Here is a 20,339-nt window from a genome sequence, read left to right on the forward strand (position 1 = left end):
TTACAACATATTTGCAATTCCTAGGCATTTTATATATGGAATACTATCTGTACGTAACAAATCACACTGAACTGATTTTCTACCGCAAAAACAGACTCCATAGAAATATGATGGCATCCGTACTTATCCATGAACACTAAAATTCAGCAAAACCTGATCATATTTTTATAAAATTAAATTAGTATCTGATGTTATGTTTAAATCCAGCAATATATAACTAATGAGGCTTTATAGGGTTACTTTTAGACACAATTTTTTGACATTTCCTGCTTAATGATGTTCTATTATTATTTAACTTTAAACATACATATAATGGCGTTATGTAATTTTTATAATAAACAAAAATTTGCATTTAAGAGGAGTTCTACCCCTATGCATGCAACATGCAGCCAAAGTATTTCTATACCCCCCTAAGGCCGGGGGCCAATTAAACATACAATTTTTTTTAATAAACAATAATTATTAGACAATTATCCATTATAATGATAATATTAATTTAAATATCATCATAATTAAATGAACATCAAACATGAATAACAATAAAGCATTTCAATTATGTTTACAATAGCAGACCACTCAAATGAGGTGTTCATTATAAAAACATTAAATCATACACCTTCTACTTGACACCATTTATACGTGGTGGAAATTTGAAACATCATCAATACATTATTTACACTAACCGAACTACCCTATGTGATCATAAATTTATAAATCACTAGGATCGAATAAAATTGAAACATCATCAATATAATATTTGCACTATTCGAACTATCCCATGTGATCATAAAATTACAAATCACTAGGATCGAATACAATTGAAACATCATCAATATAATATTTACACTAACCGAACTACCCTATGTGATCATAATTTTTACAAATCACTAGGATGGAATACAATTGAAACGTGATCAATATAATATTTACACTAACCGAACTACACTATGCGATCATAAAATTACAAATCACTTGGATCGAAAATCTGCTTTGGTTTGACCGTGCGTCCACTTCGTGTACGGTATTGTTGACCGTTTGATACGGGATCTGGCAATGTTTCACATGCAGCACAATCTAGAAAATTTGCAGTTTCTGTATCTGTTTCACCTACGAATTCAATATTTTGTGAAACTGACGTATCACCTACACATAACATTTGAGAATGACATTGTTTTAAATGGTCTACGTGTACAACTAAAATTTTGTTAGAACTTTGATGCACAATTTTATAGGTTACAGTTGTAACCTTTTTCAGCACCTTATATGGTCCTATCCAGGCCAGACCCAACTTTTGATTTGCTGTAGGAGGATACCATCGCCAAACCAACTCACCCTCACTAAATGTTCTAGGTTTTAAGCCTTTAGAATACGCTTTCTTTTGCCTGGACGCAGCTATTTTTAATTGAGCGCTAACCTGCTTAAAAGAAATTGCCATAGACATTTTTAACCATTCAACATACTCTGCAGGACATAAATACTCTATTTGTCCAGGGTTTTTTCCTAACATAACGTCTACAGGGAGTGTTATTTCCCTTCCAAACATAAGTAAATTAGGACTACATTTTGTACTTTCATGACACGATGCTCTGTAAGCCATCATAATAAATGGTAAATGGTCATCCCAATCATCTCTGTTATCGTTCACATACATGGCCAGCATTGCTTGTATTGTGCGATTATGTCCTCTCCACTAAACCATCTGAACGGGGATTGTAAGGAACAGTTCTAGTTTTTTGTATTCCTAAAAGGAGGCACATGTGCTGAAAAAGACGGGATTCAAATTCGGGACCTTGATCTGAATGTATAATTGTGGGAACGCCATATCTGCAAATGAACTGAGTAACAAGTGTGTCTGCAACAGTAAGTGCTGTATGATCTTTGAGAGCGAACGCTTCTGTAAATTTTGTGTAATAATCTGAGATCACTAGAACATACTGATTATCATTACTTGTTATTGGTAATGGTCCTAAAATGTCCAATGCTATGCGATCAAGAGGTTGATACGAGATATCTTGCTTTAGTTCTGATTTGCCACGACCTGGACCAGGTTTCCTGCGTGAACACATTTCACATGAACTAACCCATCGTCTTATATCACTACAGTAGTTTGGCCAATAGAATCGTTTCTTAATAGAAGCTATTGTTTTGTCTCTACCTAAGTGTCCAGCCAATCTGCTTTCATGCAACTGTTGAAAAATGTCAGACCTTAAGGTTGATGGAAGTACAAGTCTTAAGCCGTTTTCACCTGTTCTCCATAACAAATTGTCCTTTACAGTCAGGGTTTCCCATAAACTCCACAAGATTCTTACATTTTGACTATGTTCATTGACAACAGACTTTGATGGTTTATCACAAGAAACGGACTTGAACTGTAATAGAGTTTTAATGTCAGAATCACTACTTTGCATCTCCTCTAACTGTTCTTGTGACCACTTGTCAATCCAGTTGGAACACAACACAGTACTTATGTCTACTTCATTCTGCTTGGAATTGTGCATACTATTATCAGAAGACTGAATCGAAGAACATTGAACATCATCCGTACGTGCCTTTCCACTGAGTGCTTCAGGCATCAGTATGCCTTTTTTACTACTGGAATGACAAGGATTTAAAGCATGAATGTTCTAGACCCTCATCAATACACTCATCTGGGCAAAATGGAATACTAACGCTAGATTTTGGAGCTAATGTTCCAGGCAAAGTGTTGCCTTTTGAACTTAAATCATGACAATCAGTACAATTTTCACATTTACAGCGACGGTTTCTCAAAGGATGTCTCGACATTGTATCAGCATTGCCATGCAAACAACCTTTCCTATATTCAACTGTAAAGTCGTAGGTGTCTAACACGGTTAACCATCGAGCGAGCATGCCCTCTGGTTCTTTAAAGTTTTGTAACCATGTAAGTGAAGCATGATCCGTGCGAACAAGAAACTTCCTTCCCCACAAGTAATGCCTAAATTGTTTAACAAAGGTTACAACAGCTAGAAGCTCAATCATGGTAGTGCAATACTTCTGTTGGGACTTATTAAGTGACCTACTGGCATATGCTATCACTCTTTCATCACCATCCTGGACTTGAGAAAGAACTGCACCAATTCCTGTTTGTGACCCATCTGTGTCAAGTATGAACATCCCAGTGTTTTGTGGAAAGCCTAAAATTGGAGGGGATATCAGCTTTTCCTTAAGCTGTTCAAAGCTGGATTGGCATTCTTGAGACCAAAAGAACCGTTTTCTTTTCTGAGTTAATTCCGTCAATGGAAAAGCCTTCTGTGCACAATCGGGAATAAATTTTCTGTAGTAATTCAAAAGACCTAGGAAGCTTTTAATTTCAGTCTTATTTTGGGGCACAGGCCATGATTGAACTGCCTCGATTTTTGATGGGTTACACGAAATTCCTTCTTCTGAAACAATGTGACCTAGATATTCAACTTGTTTTTTGAACAAATGACATTTCTTTGGTTTGAGAGATAACTTTGCAGCACGGAATCTAGAGAAAACCTCAGATAAATTGGCAAACGCTGTTTCAAATGTACTTCCAAACACAATGATATCATCCAGATAGCAAAGACACTGTTTCCATTGCATGCCACGCAGAACTAATTCTACCAACCGCTCAAATGTTGCGGGTCCGTTACATAGGCCAAATGGCATGACCTTGAACTGATATAACCCACAATGTGAGGTAAATGCGGTCATATGCTTATGTTTATCGGCCATCTTAACCTGCCAATATCCACTAGTCAGATCTAATGTACAGAAGTATTTCGCACCTGCAAGAGTATCAAGGGCATCATTTATTTTAGGTAAAGGATATGCATCTTTCCTCGTTAATGCGTTTAGTTTGCGATAGTCAATGCAAAATCGGACAGTATTATCTGTTTTCTTTACTAAAACAATTGGTGCCGCCCAAGCACTGGAACTCGGTTCAATGATTTCATTATCAAGCATCTTTTGAATTTCAGTTTCAACAATACCTTTCTGAGCCAGAGGAACGCGTCTTGGGGGAATTTTGACTGGTTTTGCGTTTCCAACCTCAATTGTATGCTCTACTAGGTCTGTCTGCGAGACCTTTCCAGAGTTGTCGTCAAATATGTCACTATACTCATTCAGGAGACTTTTAAGCTTATTTTGTTGTTCAGTATCAAGAGCTTGGCAAGCATCATCAAATAATGGCTGAATATGAGTAGGCAGGGTTATTGAGTCTTTAATTGTATGATCGTGTTCATTTATCTCATTCACTGACACAATTGGCTGTAAGCTGGCAACTGTCAAATTTCGGTCCATTTTTATACTTCTATTAGTCAAGTTTATAAAAGTAACTGGAATTTCGGCGCGGCTAACATCAATAACCGTTTTTGCCATAATTAAGCCTCGTTTTTGTACTAGTTTGTATGGTTCAACTATACCTTGTTGCTCAAGAAATAACCCATCTATATTTGCCCTGATTGTCATTTCTGAGTCAGCGGGGATTGAACATGTATTTACTAGCCGAATTCGTGCTATTTTTGAGCTTTCATGTCTAATTAGTTTGATTTTGTGCTTACCAATTTTCATTAAAGCTTTGCCAAACTTTAACTGAACGTCAAACTCTTCCAAGAAATCATTACCTAAGATAGCTGTTACCTCATTAATATCGGCTACTATGAAATCATATGTTATGGTCTCATTATCCAATTCAAAACTAATTGTTATCTCACCATGAACTACAATAGTACTACCATTGGCAGCGGATAAGGTTTGGCTATTTTTTTTCAAACTATTGAGATCAATGTCACATTTTCTAACAAATTCAGTAGACAGAATGCTAACTGCAGAACCGGAATCTATTAACGCTTGGCATGTGTAACCCAATATAATCAATTTTGCAAGTAAGCATGACCTTTTGATTGAGTTAATCACAATGTTTTGTTGCCCTGGATGTGAACAGACTGATTGATCGGGCGCAACATCAGTCTTAGCTAGTTTTCCTTATCTCTATTTGGAATATTAGGGGCAATATGTCCCTTTTCATGACATTTGAAGCATTCCCTATCAGACATGTTAGTGCGTTCACGGCTATCTCTATTTGGACAATTAGGGGCAATATGTCCCTTTTCATGACATTTGAAGCATTCCCTATCAGACATGTTAGTGCGTTCACGACTATTTGACCTACTTCTAACTTTCAAGGTGTGAGTGAGATTTTTCAATAAATATGCGATGTCATTCAGTGTCACTTCTTGTTGGTTCTGCTTTATTTGATTACAAGTCTCATTTTCATAATCAAACCGTGGTTTTCGCATTATTCCTTGTGAACCCTCAAACGCTTCAAATTCTGTTGCTAGGGCAATAGCAGCATCTATTGTACTAGGATGTCTGTATTGTACATGACTTCGCAGTTCTGGTCTAGTGAGACCATGCACAAATTGATCGATTGCATACATCTCCCTAGCATTGGATTGAACATTCGGATAAGCCTTCGTACTCAATTTTTGAAGAGCATAACCAAATTCTGCTGCTGATTCAGACCTATTTTGTCTCCTATTTCGAAATTCGCACCTAAATGCCGTTTCCCTTTCAACTGGATTGAACCTTCTATTCAAAACTTGAACAATATAATCATAGTTGTCCAAATATATGGGATTTAACTCACTGAGTAACCGTTGTGCATTACCCTTTAAACTCATTACTAGTTGCTGGGCTTTTTCAATGTTGGACCAATTGTTCCAACGGGCTACATTCTCAAATTGAACAAAATAGTCTTGCCAATCAGTGGATTGTCCATCAAATTTTTCGGGTTCTTTAGCTTTTCGCATGCTATGTGGTGTTTGCTTTGACATGCGGTCTTGATCTTGCGTGCTGTGGTTTTGGCGTAAAGACATATTTTGAGGATGTGCGATAGGTGTTGATTCATATGCATGATTGTTCAGCATAGCTGTATAAGTTGGACCACAGTCACTCATAGTAGGATATATAATACTGTATTGAGTTTGTGGCCTATGGTCAATGGCTGTGTCCATGCGTAAGCTATGTGCATTCCTGTGCTGTAAAGTTTCAAATGTCATATTATTAGGGACTGTGTTGCTTTGCATGAGAGTTGTTTGCCCACTTTTATGTGTGTGATACATTGGGTGAAGTTGTGTTTCCGCATGTGGGCTGTATGTGTTGGTGTACATTGCATGCGATTGTCTACTGCGTTGTGTGTGAGACATTGGATGCATATGTGTACTAATCTGAGGGTTGTTTGTATTGTTATGCATCATGTTTATGTGTGCATCAGAGCTTTGCTCATATGTGTGTGTAATCGGTGTGCTTTGATATGTGGTGGACACAGGTGTTTGTTGGTAAGTGATTGACACAGGTGTTTGTTGGTAATTGTCCGACACAGATATTTGTTGGTATTTGTTTGACGCTAGTGTTTGCCTAGTCATTCTTGGCATTGACGACGTAGCAGCCATTGTGTGTGGGAGTTTCTTGAATGAACACTGTGATATGTTATCATCATTCGTTGACGCTTTTGGCTGTGAATGCCCAGCGAATTTAACTTCCCTTGTTTCTCCCAAAGGGATCCACCATGACATAGAGTCACTCATTGTCATTCACTTTGTGTAATAGGAAGGTAAGACTTCCTTTTATTGCAATTAATCAAAAGTAAAATTCACTAAGAGTGAATGAATTTAATAATTATAGACTTGTATAGCTATGTCTATTTACTAGTTTGAAACGGTGCTCCCAATAATGTATACACTCACTGTTACTAATCAATTAACCAGTGTTGTTTTTGTATTAACAAAAGCTTCTACAACTTATGATACGCTTCAATAATCAATGAACCAGTGTTGTTTTTGTATTCACAAAAGATCTGCTACTGATGATACACTTCAATTGTGTGTCTATTACACAGAACACGACTGTCAGTGCATATATGAATGCACTAACTTGTCTGTGGCGTGTACATATATGTAAACCTACATGTACCTCCAATTAAACACAAAGTTTTATGACAATATAGTTTATTTGTTTTAGAACGGACGAGCCCCCAAAATGTAACAGGTTTACCTGTTAACCCAGGTTAAAGTACACTAGTAGTGTAATAAAACATAAAACAAATGCCATTATACGCAGTTTATTTGGAAGTACAATACTAAACACTAGAATACACACCAACAGACTAAATGTTTTAACTGACTGATTGGATAATAGAACCGAATAGATATTAAAATACACTAATATACCAGGATGGTTTCAACAGACTCTTTATAATAATAAACTAAATAAATATTTAGAATTTAAGCCACTAAAAATAAAATAGTTCCTACTGACTTTTCTCGTTAACGTAGGCAGAAGCTGCCTTCAGTGTTGGTGAGAAAAAGCCAACTACCATAGCAATCACAGGCTTATATACCATTGCCCATTAGAGGCCCTGTCTCAACTTGACACATAAAGTTACAATAAATAAATGTTTTACACACTAGATTAAACATAAACAGAAGTAATTGTATGGGCCTCCCATTTATATAACTAAAAACACCATGAAATCCATGAGAAATAAATGGTCACGAAATTAAGTAGACTAGCAAAGACTGGTTACAAGATGACATTTACAAAAGAATAAGTAAAATAAGACTGGAGACTTAATTACAAAATAGACTTCGTTATGTAAAATAGTCATTCCTGCTACATATAGATATGGATAAGAGGATGATGCATGCCAATTGGCATTGTACACCATTTGTTAATAACAGAGTTATGGCCCTTTGTATCTTGAAAAAATGCTTTTTAATATAAGCTTAGAGCCTTATCTCCATTAACACATGAGCCAGAGCCAGGAAACTTGCCATAGTTGTTCTCAATCATCTGGGGGTGCTTCACATTCAACACCCATAATTCTAGGGGCGAAGGTCAAGGTCACACCTTGAGGTCAAAGGTCACAAATTTGATGACTTATTAATTATTTAGTCATTTCTTTACTATGCATCAAGGAATTTTGTAATATGTACGCTAAACCCATAAACTGACCAGCATTTTTATCTGAAGGAGGATATTGTTGTGGCGTTGTCCGTCCGTCCTTTAATCTGGATGAGATTGTTTTGGCGTTGTCCATCCGTCCAGAAAACTTTTGTGTCGAGAAGTTTATTGACGGGGGATATCAATTCAACGAATTTGCATGTTCATTAACAAATGGACACATCATGTAAATATCGTATTAAATGGAATATTTGGCTAGATTGAACTTTACCGGTACGCAGTTGTTTACCACTATCGACAAAGCGGGGGTTTGGGGGCGGTAGCCCCCGATACTAAGGAAATATATAGGATAAAAAGGATAATAAGGTGTTGCGTTAGTTGTTATATGTTAGGTGTTAAGGGTTAGGGTTAGGGTACGCTGTTTGATGGTAAGTGTTGCGTACCGGTAAAGTTCAATCGTCCCGAATATTTTTTAACAGAGCGTATGTTAGAAAATCAATAAACAATTTTTGAATTATACGTTTCGCGGAAGGGAATGTTTATGAATGATTAAAATAGTCCACTTTGTGCTGCGTTTTCATCACGTGGAATATTTTGCGCAGCATAGGTCATTCTAAATCTGAGGCTATTAATTGAAAAAATAGGGAAAATAAAGCTACTGCTGATCAACAAGCTATCGAGAATCCAATACAGTATCACGCATCTGTTGCGTAACCATAAATTTGTCAAGAGACACAAACATTAAACAAGGCTTTTAGAATATTGCAAGCAACACGGAGTACCTTACAGGTAAAAACATATTAATAAAGTGTACCTTCATATTGTCTTTACTTGGAAACCTATCATAATACAGATTTGATGTATTTTAAGGTTAAATAAAGCTTATAGGAACAGGTCAGATCTTACAAAAACCTTGTTATCACTCTAGAGGCAACATAAAAAATCAGAGGGTCAATTCTTAAAAAAACTTGTTATTTCTCTAATGGCCACATCAAAGACCTTATCTTGATGAAATTGTGTCAGAATGTTTATCGGGCCAATAACTAAGCCAAATTTGATAATGGGTAACATGTTTCCAAAAATAGTTCATCATGTCACGGAGTGTATATTGATCTAGAGTCCGTGATCATGTCAAATCTTATAACAACTTTGTTGCTTCGCTAGATGGCATATTTATGACTCAATCCTTATGAAACTTGGTCAGAATATTTCTGTATACAAAATCTATTCCGAGATCATCATTTGTTCACGTGCGTCCAAAAACTAGGTCACCTGGTCAAATCCCAGAAAAAACCTATTTATCAATTTTGTTTTATCTTGATGAAACTATGTCAGAATGTTTATCATATTAATTTATTTGGCGGAGTTCAAATCTGGGTACGTGCATCCACAAACTATGTCACCGGGTCAGATTTAAAAAAAAGTGTTATGCCTGAATATGTAACATTTATTACTTTATCAAGATTAAACATAGTAATAATGTTTATCCTGGCCATATCTACGCTTAGTTTGCATCTCGGTCACTTGCGTCCAAAAACTGTGTTACGAGGTCAAATCATTGAAAACATTGTTATTCTTAAGGACGTCACTTTTAATTGATAAAAGTTGGTACTTATAGTTATCTTGACAATATTTAGGCCTAGTTTTAATCTGGTTCACCTGCAAAGAAAACCAAAGTCACCAGATCAGATCCTAGGAAAATGAATTATTTTTGTCTCAATCTCGATTAAATTTGCTCAAAATGTTCATGTTTAAAATATTTAGGCCGAGTTCGAATCTGTGTAATGTGTGTCCCAAAAGAATGTCAACTGGTCAAATATTAAAGTAACAGTGTAACCACTATGGAAGCAAGATATTGCTTCCATTCAATATTTAAAGAATTCTAAGGATCATCTAAATAAGCATGATTTCAAATCAAGATATCAAAGGTCTAGGTCGCATTTAATACTTTGCTCCTCGTGGGGGGGGGGGGTATAGAACTGTTTTCAAAACATCTCTTGTCCATGTGTATGCAGGGCCCTCAATCTGTCAAAGCCACGGCCGAAATTCGGCCGCATTGCCCCCCCCCCCCCCCCCTGAAATGTATACTTTTTTCCCCTTTTTGGGGGAAAAATTCCCCCTAAAAAAAAATAAAAACAAAAATAAATTAAAAATATTTTTTTATAGATAGATGTCTCATGATTTTTATATCTCAATTCTATTTTTATTTAATCTTGTCAAACATACTTAATTATGAAATAAGCAATGAAGATAGTGCAAACATGTACAAATGTAATAATTAGAGAGTAAGTTAAAAATCTCCCAAAAAGGGAAACGCCGCCTAAATTCACCCTGCTATGGGTAGCGACCCGCTTCCCCTAAAATGGATTGAGGGCGCTGGTATGTATTATTGTGATGTTTACATGCGATTTTGCAGTTGTGCAAGTTTGTATAAATATGCCTGATGGAAATAAAAGAGCAAATGATATTTGCATTCACATTTTTTTACCAGTGCATGATATCACTGTTCTTTTGATCATAAAAATAACATTGTAGTTCGAAATTAATCCACTGTTAATATGCTAATATAAACATTAACTTAAGACTAACAATACGGGTAGATTTAGAGTCATAATAGTTTCGCTGATTTGTTTAAAATTGGAAAAACATGACACGAACGATTTCAATTACTTTCTAAAAGGTCGGGTTATTATATAGCCTGCACCTTGTGATCTTTGAGTTCAGCGAAGCAGTTAAAATAATTAATCATCTGACTAGCCAATTCTTCATTCGTACATTTATTTATTTACACCAATATCTTACTCGATCGCCAATAGTTCATTCATAACAGTGTACTTGTAATTTTTATCGCACGAAATGGAATATATACGTTGAAATGAGATACATTCTTAAATCAAGAATCAGTAGTGTAGGAAGTGTTCATTTGATTATTTCCGAAGTTCTGATATATTAAGCTACACCACAACTACCAATGGATCGGGAACTTAGGCGCAAACTAGTGGTAAGTGCATATTATTACGGTAGATGATAATTGAAAATAATGTTTAAAATAAGCGTTCCGTGCATAGACTTCCGGGCGTATATATCGAATGTTTTACGGGTAATATCATAACCATAGTTAGATCTACGTTTAGCATTCTGAAATTACTTTTTAATACATACATGTATTTATTTGAGCGCCATTGTACCGAAAGCCTATGGCTTATTGAGTCTCACTCCGTTCGTTTCCCGGCTCAGTTTTCTTGGGTGTGTGGGGGGGGGGAAGAGAAAACGCTCTAACAGTGTGGATCGAACCTGAACCTTGGCGGACACTACATCCATTGCGACACGGATATACGCATTTCAATAATGCAGTTTGCGAACATCATGAACATTGACTGACTTATAAAGATAGCATAACAATAAATTGATATAAAGTTGTTTTCATCGTTCAGTTTCCATCTGTATGTTTTTAAAACCACACCATAAATTTGTTCACGCCTTGTTGGAATGAATTCATTTGTATTCACTATTCAGACAAAGCCATATTTTCAATAACGGGAATGATCAATAAACAACTACTTTGGTTAAGCGGTGACTTATAAAACAGCGAAAATTTGTTGATCGATATCTGCGGTTGCTTGAGGTATTATATTTACATGCCATGCATGCACTGTTTACTTTAGATTTGTTAGAATTCATATGGGCCGTGCTCTGTGAGAAAGGAGTGTTCATGCATGTGCGTAAAGTGTCGTCCCGGCAAAGCCTGTGCAGTCTGTCGATAAGAAAGTACTTCCTTTAAACGATAAATTCAAGAAAACTGATAAGTATCGTCTCTGAATAGCGTTTGCGAGCTGCCAAGCTAATCTTGGACGACACTTCACGCACATGTATTAAACCCCCTTTTCCCACAGCGAGGCGCATTAACATGAATCGGAAACAACCCGAAAATCGGTAAATCAATGTGCTGTTAATTGTAAACACATTATGTACTCACTATAGGTATTGGTGATTTTCGATATCAATATTATGTCAATTTACTGTCCGTATTTCCTATTGATTTAACTTCAGATGAACATGATATATTTTTAAAACTGAATTAATGTGTACATATTGTATGGTCCGTCACCAACTCAAAGATGAGTTAAATAGGAATAAATAAGTACACAAACAATTGTTGCATACGGTTCCTGTACATGATAAATAACAACCCGAAAGAAATACCCAAGAATCCCATGGTGCCAAATCGAGATTTTCCGTGAAAATAGTTTTCCCAAGCTTTTTATATCTTCTGTGTTTTAAATAATGGTCAAATATATCTTTTATGGTTATTTTTACATCTCATTTGGTTCGAAGATGCCCACATTAAGTCAAAGTTGATCGCCAAAATATGTTATCTGTCTTTCAAAAAATAATCGTTCTTCTTAAACAACTGCAAATCTGTAAAAGGCACACCTTTACGTATCCTAAATGTAAAAAAAACGCCAACAGTAAAGCTTTAAAAAGGATCGAATTAAGACTTATTAATTTCTGAATATAAATTAATAACATTGATTTTCGCGGAAACGAATGTTGTTTACTGGTTTCTATAGATACGATTACGGACTACTTTGTCTGTTTCGTTATTAACGGATTGCCTTGGTCGAGATCGTTAGTACTATAGAATTGCGCAATTTCCGTACCACGTGATAGGACGTCATTCCGCCTTTTGTTAACTGCCTGTGCTCTGGTGTTATCATCGTCAAAAACAAACGTTTACAATTATATCTCGAGCAATCTGCGGAAATTCCTCGAGGCAGAAAACAGAAGCAACTGGAATCAATGGAGGACTTTACCCGATTCTTAAAACCCTATCCAGGTAGTGTTTTTTCTTGATTTTGGGGTAGATGTTTCGTGCATCATAAAGTGTTCCTTCAATACAAACAACGAAGCGGGGTGCGGTGTTAGTGGGGAATATGTTACTACATTATGTCTTGATTAAGCCATTAATCTATAATTTGGGGCGATCCCTGAATACGGGTCAGTCACATGAATTACGGTGTTAAACAATGACTTGGCGCACGCGCCAGTCTCGCTGTAGCAACTCATTGCGAGGGCTGATTATGTGAACCCGCTTAGTATATTTTATTTATTTTTCAAATAAATATTTAGATCATTTCCGTTAAAAATGGACGCAGTATTTTGTGAAATTTATTGTGGCTGAAAATTCTGTTTGCCGGGGGATTGGAGGGGCATGCGTACTTATTCTACAACATTTATCTCTACAAGCTTACCTTAGCGACTATGAATCAACACATCGGCTCGAATGGACTCTGGGTTTCAGGCGTAGTATATCAACCTAATTTAAAGGTTAAGCTTTAAAAATAGTAGCAATGCCGCAGGGAAAAAACTTGTATAGCGCTTATTGGTATTAAATATCCGAGATGTATTAAATGTTCGAGTTATGTCCGAGTTAAAAAGTGTGTAATGGTCAAGTGACCATTGGTATTAAATGTCCGTGGTATTAAATGTCCGAGTTAAAAAGTGTGTAATGGTCAAGTGACCATTGATATGAAATGTCCGAGTTAAAAAGTGCGTAATGGTCAAGTGACCATTGGTAAAGTGTGTAATGGTCAAGTGACCATTGGTTCTTAATGTCCGAGTTAAAAAGTGTTTAATGGTTAAGTGACCATTGGTATAAAAGTGGTATGATCGCAAGTGTAGCGATCAAGTAAAAGTGTGATAAGTAAAACCATAGGTAAAGTGTATAATGGTCAAGTGACCATTGGTACTAAATATCCGAATTAAAAAGTGTGTAATGGTCAAGTGACCATTGGTATAAAAAGTGGTATGATCGCAAGTGTAGCGATCAAGTAAAAGTGTGATAACTAAAAGTGTGATCGCAAGTGTAGCGATCAAGTAAAGTGTGATCGCAAGTGTAGCGATCAAGTAAAGTGTGATCGCAAGTGTAGCGATCAAGTAAAGTGTGATCGCAAGTTGAGCGATCAAGTAAAGTGTAATCGCAAGTGTAGCGATCATGGATATTAAGGGGTCAAGCGACTGGTGAGCTAGGTCTAGCCCAATCAAGTAAATGGTTTTTCCAGGCCCGGTTGCTTGAGCATTTTTATTTGGGTAGGCGGTGTTGCTACTATAGCGTCGTTACTTCACATCGGTAATTCAACGTGTGCTCTTCCACCCCCGGTAGGCATGGCTTTTCTTGTGGCCGACTTCCACGAGTTTATCATCCACACTTTCGGGGCTCGTGGTTACCAACGGCTGTTTCTGGTTAACGCTGCGGCCATTATATCCCACTCTCTTACTTGCATAATATATTATATAGATCTGTTAGTGAATACTATATACATGTACATTCGATTCCATTTGTGTGATGTTTATTGGGAGGCAAAATATATTGTAATCATGTCATTTAACTAGTCAATTGAACAAATGTGTTGTTTAATCAATATCGTTGCAGTCGTAAAATAAACGAGTTTTAAATGACCTACAGTTCATATAAATTACTTTATGTGGTTTTCTCAAATGCCGGTCGTTCATATTTACTAGAACACTGAGCAATCATAACATACATTAATAAATCACAAAACAAATTATACTATTTTAACAAATTTAAAACTGTTTTCAAATATGAAAAATATCTAGATGCAGTAGACCATGATAATTTATTAATTATAGAATCGCATTAACAAAACTGAGACTGTGTTCCCACCAGCTTGAGATCGAAACAGGTAGATTCAATAATGTTGATAGAGTAAGAAGACTTTGTAAACTGTGAAACCTAAATGTAGTGGAATCGGAATTCCACGTTGTACTTTGTTGTCCCTTGTATCAATTTTAAGACGAAAATATAATATCCCAATTGCTTTTAATACAATGAATACATGTATTAAGCTTATGTCCTCATATCAAACAGGAGTTTTAAGACGCCTGACAAAATGTGTATATTTTTCTATGAAACGACGTTCCCAAATCCTTGATTGTAATGCTTCTTAAGCTCTATAAATATGTTTGGTCAGAGGAGTTCATGTATTTGTTGTTGTTTTTTTCGTTCTGTATTTGTACATGAATATTTTGATACTATGCACTTTAAACTTTACATGTTGTTTTGCTATGACCATCTCTTTGTAATACTGTATTTGTAAATGGCCAAAGGCATGGATTATGCCGATTTGCCTAATAAAGTATTAATTATTTTATAAATGCAAGACAAACAACAATTGCAATTTGTAATTTATATGTTATTGAATGACCATGCACATAAAACAATGTTTTAACTGCAACTTTATTTGTGAATATTAATGAGTGAATAGATTAAGTTTCAATATGAATAAATGCTGTAATCGGTTAATACGACACCACCACTAACATAATCATTTTAGTCCATAAGTAAGTATTCCACATCACACAAGCTATTATATAGACAATCCCAGAAATCGATACCTCCCGGATTACCCGCCCCTGAATACTCTCGCGCGCCTCCAAAACAGTACTGAAGAAATAAACATATGTGTGTATAGGTCCCTACGCAAAACAAGGAAGCGAAATGGGTTTATCAAATATATTTGATGATTTAAAGAGTTTCTGTTATCGATCTGACAACCACATAATAGTTCGTGTTTTTTTTAATTAATATAAATTACGTAATTAGTAGAAATAAGGTTCATCTGCATTCGTTTAAGAGTAACAACACATAGCATGGACATGGACCTATTTGTGTAGGTCCCTGGCATGAATAAGGTCTTGAGTGTCATTTAACATGTTATTTCAAGGTGACGCGTGATATCTTATCTAAATTTCGGTATCAACACATGTGCAGACATGTGGTGTCACGGGCAATCCCATAAACGCTTTTAATCAACACTTGGAACATCGCCTCCCATTGAGCGAATTCGTTCGCGCCTTTATCGCTGATGTTTTTTTCAAGAGATGTATGTTGCTGTCATTTATAATCCGTAATTAAAGAAAAATAAATCACTTATTTTGTGCGTGTTTTTATTTTTTACGCGTAAATTTAGACCGTTTTACGAACATTTAATAAAGACATACGTTTAGGAAATCTAGAGAACACAATTGGAATTATTTAAGTTTATTTAAGTCTTATTATTTTTCACTGTTGAACATTTCAATCGTGAATTAAGATGTTATTACGAAAATTTAATAATATTTCAGGCAACATGTAAAACGTTATTTAAATAATAATAATATAAGAAAGCTGTAAGACAAAAGCTGATATGTCCTTTTCAATAAAAAAAGTATGACATATCCTGACATCTTACACAGTTTTGCAAGCGAATAACTCCGATACTTGTTCATTTAAATCACAAAATTCATTTCCGGCTAGTTATTTTTGTATTAGCTTGAGAGCGATTTTTAAATAAAAGATTGCTAAAAACCACTTCAGTTTTAGACTAAACTAGATACATAATTTTAATTTAAAAAAAAATCTCTACCTGAAAATCTTACAGCGTTTCGATAACAAAGATTTACGAAAACAATTTTGAATCACAAACTTCATTTCGGCTATAGATTTGTATATTACCTTTAAAATGACACTTACAAGGGAAATATTAATAGCGAAATGGTAACTGTTTAGACAAACAAAGAGATGTATTATTTAATTAAAAAAGTCGTCCTAGGTCTTTAATATATAACGTTTCTTCATGAATATCTCCGGAAAGTATATAAAGTACGACATTTAATAAGAAATAATATAGGCTTAAACAAAGGCAGATATCAATTTTATTGTCTACATCGATCTTAAATATCAAAGATCTATCCAAAAATATGGTCTGAATGGATGTTTCCAATCTTTATATATTGATAGATCTTTGTTAATATCTCCGGCACTATTTACGCTAAAATCACAACGTTTACTTCACACTTTAGATATTTCTATACTTTTATAATTATGCTTAAATAATTTTATTCCATAAAGAAGAAATAATTAAATTTTATACAAAGGCATTATGCTGAAAGGTATGCTTAAAAATGCCAACTCGGCCTTAAACATTACGTGTTGTCACTGAATATTGTTGCAGAGACACATATTTTATGAATCTATCGTGTATATTTTTAATTTAAATTATATTGATTTACGATGTGATACATATCGACACTTGGTTTCATGTTTCACTTGTTTTCAATCCTAATGTGCGAAGTCATAAAGTACTGTTTATTGGAATAAAGCGGGTGTACACTATGATAACGTTGTAATCTGTCAAATTCTTCAGTACCGTTTTCAATCGCGGGTTACGTAATAGCCAATATGGCGGCGCCCATATTATCGATTCTGGGATTGTCTATATTTACTGCTATTTGAAACTAAATGTGAATGAATATTATGGTAGTTAGCAATATATATTAAGTTGTATTTATGTTATTTTTACATATAGAAATCCGCCCCTTCGCTGAGTCGCTTGCCGAGACTGGACTCTACCATATGCCGCCAGGAGCTTGTTACACCCAGCAGACGTCAAGGTGGTCTCATACGAGCCTCGCTCTGGGTAAACGGGGCTTAATGCATGCGCGTTAAGTTTGTCCTAGATTAGCTTTTGCGGTACGCACAGGCTGCTTATCAGGGACGACACTTTCCGCTTTTATGGTATTTTACGTTTAAAGGAAGTCCCTTCGTAGCGAAAATCCAGTTTAAGCGGAAAGTGTCGTCCCCTATTAGCCTGTGTGGACTGCACAAACAAATCTGGGAAGACACGTAACGCACATGCATTGAGCTCCGTTTTCATAGAGCGTGGCTCATTTATAATCCTTTTAACCTGCATTTGATTTAAATTACCGTATGAAGCACCCTACTGCATCATATTTTTTTTTATTTTTTTTATTCAATATAATACATACAATGTATACATGTATATGATCATAAAACAAAGTGATACTATGTAGCAGTAATAATTTTCAGATTTGTTATACAAGATATGCTAATATATATAATTTTTTGACTTTGTGATTTCCTTTAGATAAAAAAAGAAGGGTTTATAGAAAAGAAAAGAAAAAAAAAACATAATAGTTGTGAATAATGATGAGTTGCATAAAGATGGTAGAGAGCATACTGGACTTGTTATGAAAGTTTAATGTGTTTCCATTTTTGTTTAAATATATGCAGTGTATCATTGTTAGGGCTATTTCTTTTTCAATTTGAATCTTCAGTTTTAAATAATTGATATAACAGTTCATTGTAGGTATTTGTTTTCTATATTTCATGCTGAATATAAATAACTTCATTAATATAATTGTGTAGTTCACAGCGTTATTAACCTCTTGTCTTTTGAAGGTATTTACCCCTAAACTGATGCCTAAGAGAGAAAGTTTTACATTAATTGTTGTTTCTCTAGAAAAGGTTGTCAACTGATTCCATAGAGATTGAATATGTTTACACTCCCAGAAAAATAGTTCTATTGTTTCAATATGTTAACTACACATATCACATAGATTTGTGTTGGATAGGTTGCACTTAAAAATATATTTATTTGTAGCTATGATTCTCTGGATGTATATATATTGAAAATTTCTCAGTGTGCTATCAGTAGTTGATTTATATGGCATGACATATATTTGTTTCCAATTAAATTCTGTTTCTCCAAGAAGGTTTTGCCATCTAGTTTGAGCTTTTGAGATTTCGGCAGGGTTTTTAATTTGAAGTGTGTAAAATATTTTGTTCGTTTTGTTTTGTTTTGCAATAATGTTTTCTACGAATGTTTTTTGAATACATGGTGTGTTATTTATATTGGTAACAGCTTTAATATGTATGGGTATACTTTTGATCAATGTGTAGTACATCAGGAAATTACTTGTTGGTATTCCGTATATGTAGCATACGTTATCAAAAGTATAGAATTCGTTTATTCTGTAGTCGTACAATTGATCTACATATTTTATGTTTCGTTCGAACCAATGTTTATAGAAAAACCTTTTATTGTTAGTAGTTATGTCTTTATTGTTCCATAGAATGATTTTACTGTTTATTTTGGTTTCTAAATTATGAGTAACTTTACACAATGCCGATAGAACATTCGATAGAAATATGTTTTTGGTTGCAATTTCATCTAAGATATTATTGCCGATATTGCATTCAAAAAGTAAGGAGTCACCTTTTTTTTCCGAATTTTTTGGTAAAATAATTATCATTTACTCGTATTGGTTTTATCCAAATATCTTTTAACCCAACTGCATTTGATTGCATTCAGGAATGAATCTATATCCGTAAGTCTGATACCTCCATTTTCTACTGATTGAATTAATTGAGTTCGCTTAATCTTATCTGGTTTACCGTCCCATATGAAATTAAATATTTCTGATTTTATATCTTCAATAATATTATTTGGTGTGTTTGGGAGAACTGTCAGTGTATAAATTAATTAAGGAAGTGCAAACGTTTTCAATACGGTGTTTTTTCCGATTAGTGTAAGTTTACGATGCTGCCATGATTTTAAACAATTTTTAATTTTTTGTAATTTAGGTAATATGTTTTTTATAATTGTTTCATTTTCATTGTTTGTAAAGGTTATTCCTAACGTTGTTGCTTTATCTGATGTCCAGTTGAATTTCATTTCTTTTTTAAGACGAATATTACTTTGTTTAAATTTACCTACTCGTAGCACATTGCATTTACTTTTGTTTAGTTTAAGGCCTGATGCCATTCACCGTACTGCATCATACATACGCACAATAATATGAAAGATGGCATTAATACTGAATCATAACGGCATGTTTCAGCTATATCATTCCTGTGCGAACCTAACACGGTTATATGAACAAAGATTTATCGCTCGAAAAGTAATCTTCATATTCCATGTAAAAAACGTTGCTTATCATTACTTAATTACAATTTAACCAAATAGATTTCACTGTAAATTCAACGATCGTATCATTTGTAGCTACAGCGCGCCTCAGACGCACATTTCTCGAACGCAGACAGGCCGAGATTAACGCCGAGGACGCGCTATTGAGGCAACGACAACTGATGAAAGACAAAAAGGAACAGCTGGATCGCGCATGCGTTCTTTATGACCAGAGACTCGTCCATAATCTGCCGGTACAGCAGGAACGCAAGGACGAGATCAGAAACACTGCTCTTCAAAAAGAAGTGATAAAATGGTAAACATGGCTTTGCGAGTTTCTTCTTATCCTTTCTTGTTTGTGATTTTGTAAACTGTGCATTATTAATACCATATGGATCCGGCACAAAAAAAATCGTATATGATAATAATATATAGACAAGGGGTAGAGCATGCCAAATAGGCAGAATGTCACACATTCAACAGAAGTTCAAATTACAAAGTCATTATCGTTTAAAATTTATAAACCTATATATAAAATTGTAGCTAAATATCATCTGCAAACGTTGGCCATAAACAAATTTTGCCTCATTTCAACCGTTTAAGAATAACAAAGTGAAAAAT

At 35.0% G+C, this 20,339-nt stretch overlaps 1 protein-coding gene across 1 annotated transcript; it reads left to right on the plus strand.

Annotated features, from left to right (window-relative positions):
- Positions 1 to 12,675: 12,675 nt before the first annotated feature.
- LOC127877017 (uncharacterized) lies at positions 12,676 to 20,038 on the plus strand. The gene is made up of 3 exons (XM_052422598.1): positions 12,676 to 12,787; positions 17,319 to 17,429; positions 19,815 to 20,038. The coding sequence occupies exons 1-3, from the start codon at positions 12,751 to 12,753 to the stop codon at positions 20,036 to 20,038; spliced, it is 372 nt and encodes a 123-aa protein (XP_052278558.1). The 5' UTR covers positions 12,676 to 12,750.
- Positions 20,039 to 20,339: the final 301 nt, after the last annotated feature.

Source organism: Dreissena polymorpha, chromosome 4, assembly GCF_020536995.1.
Source record: "Dreissena polymorpha isolate Duluth1 chromosome 4, UMN_Dpol_1.0, whole genome shotgun sequence".
NCBI classification, from domain to species: domain Eukaryota; kingdom Metazoa; phylum Mollusca; class Bivalvia; order Myida; family Dreissenidae; genus Dreissena; species Dreissena polymorpha.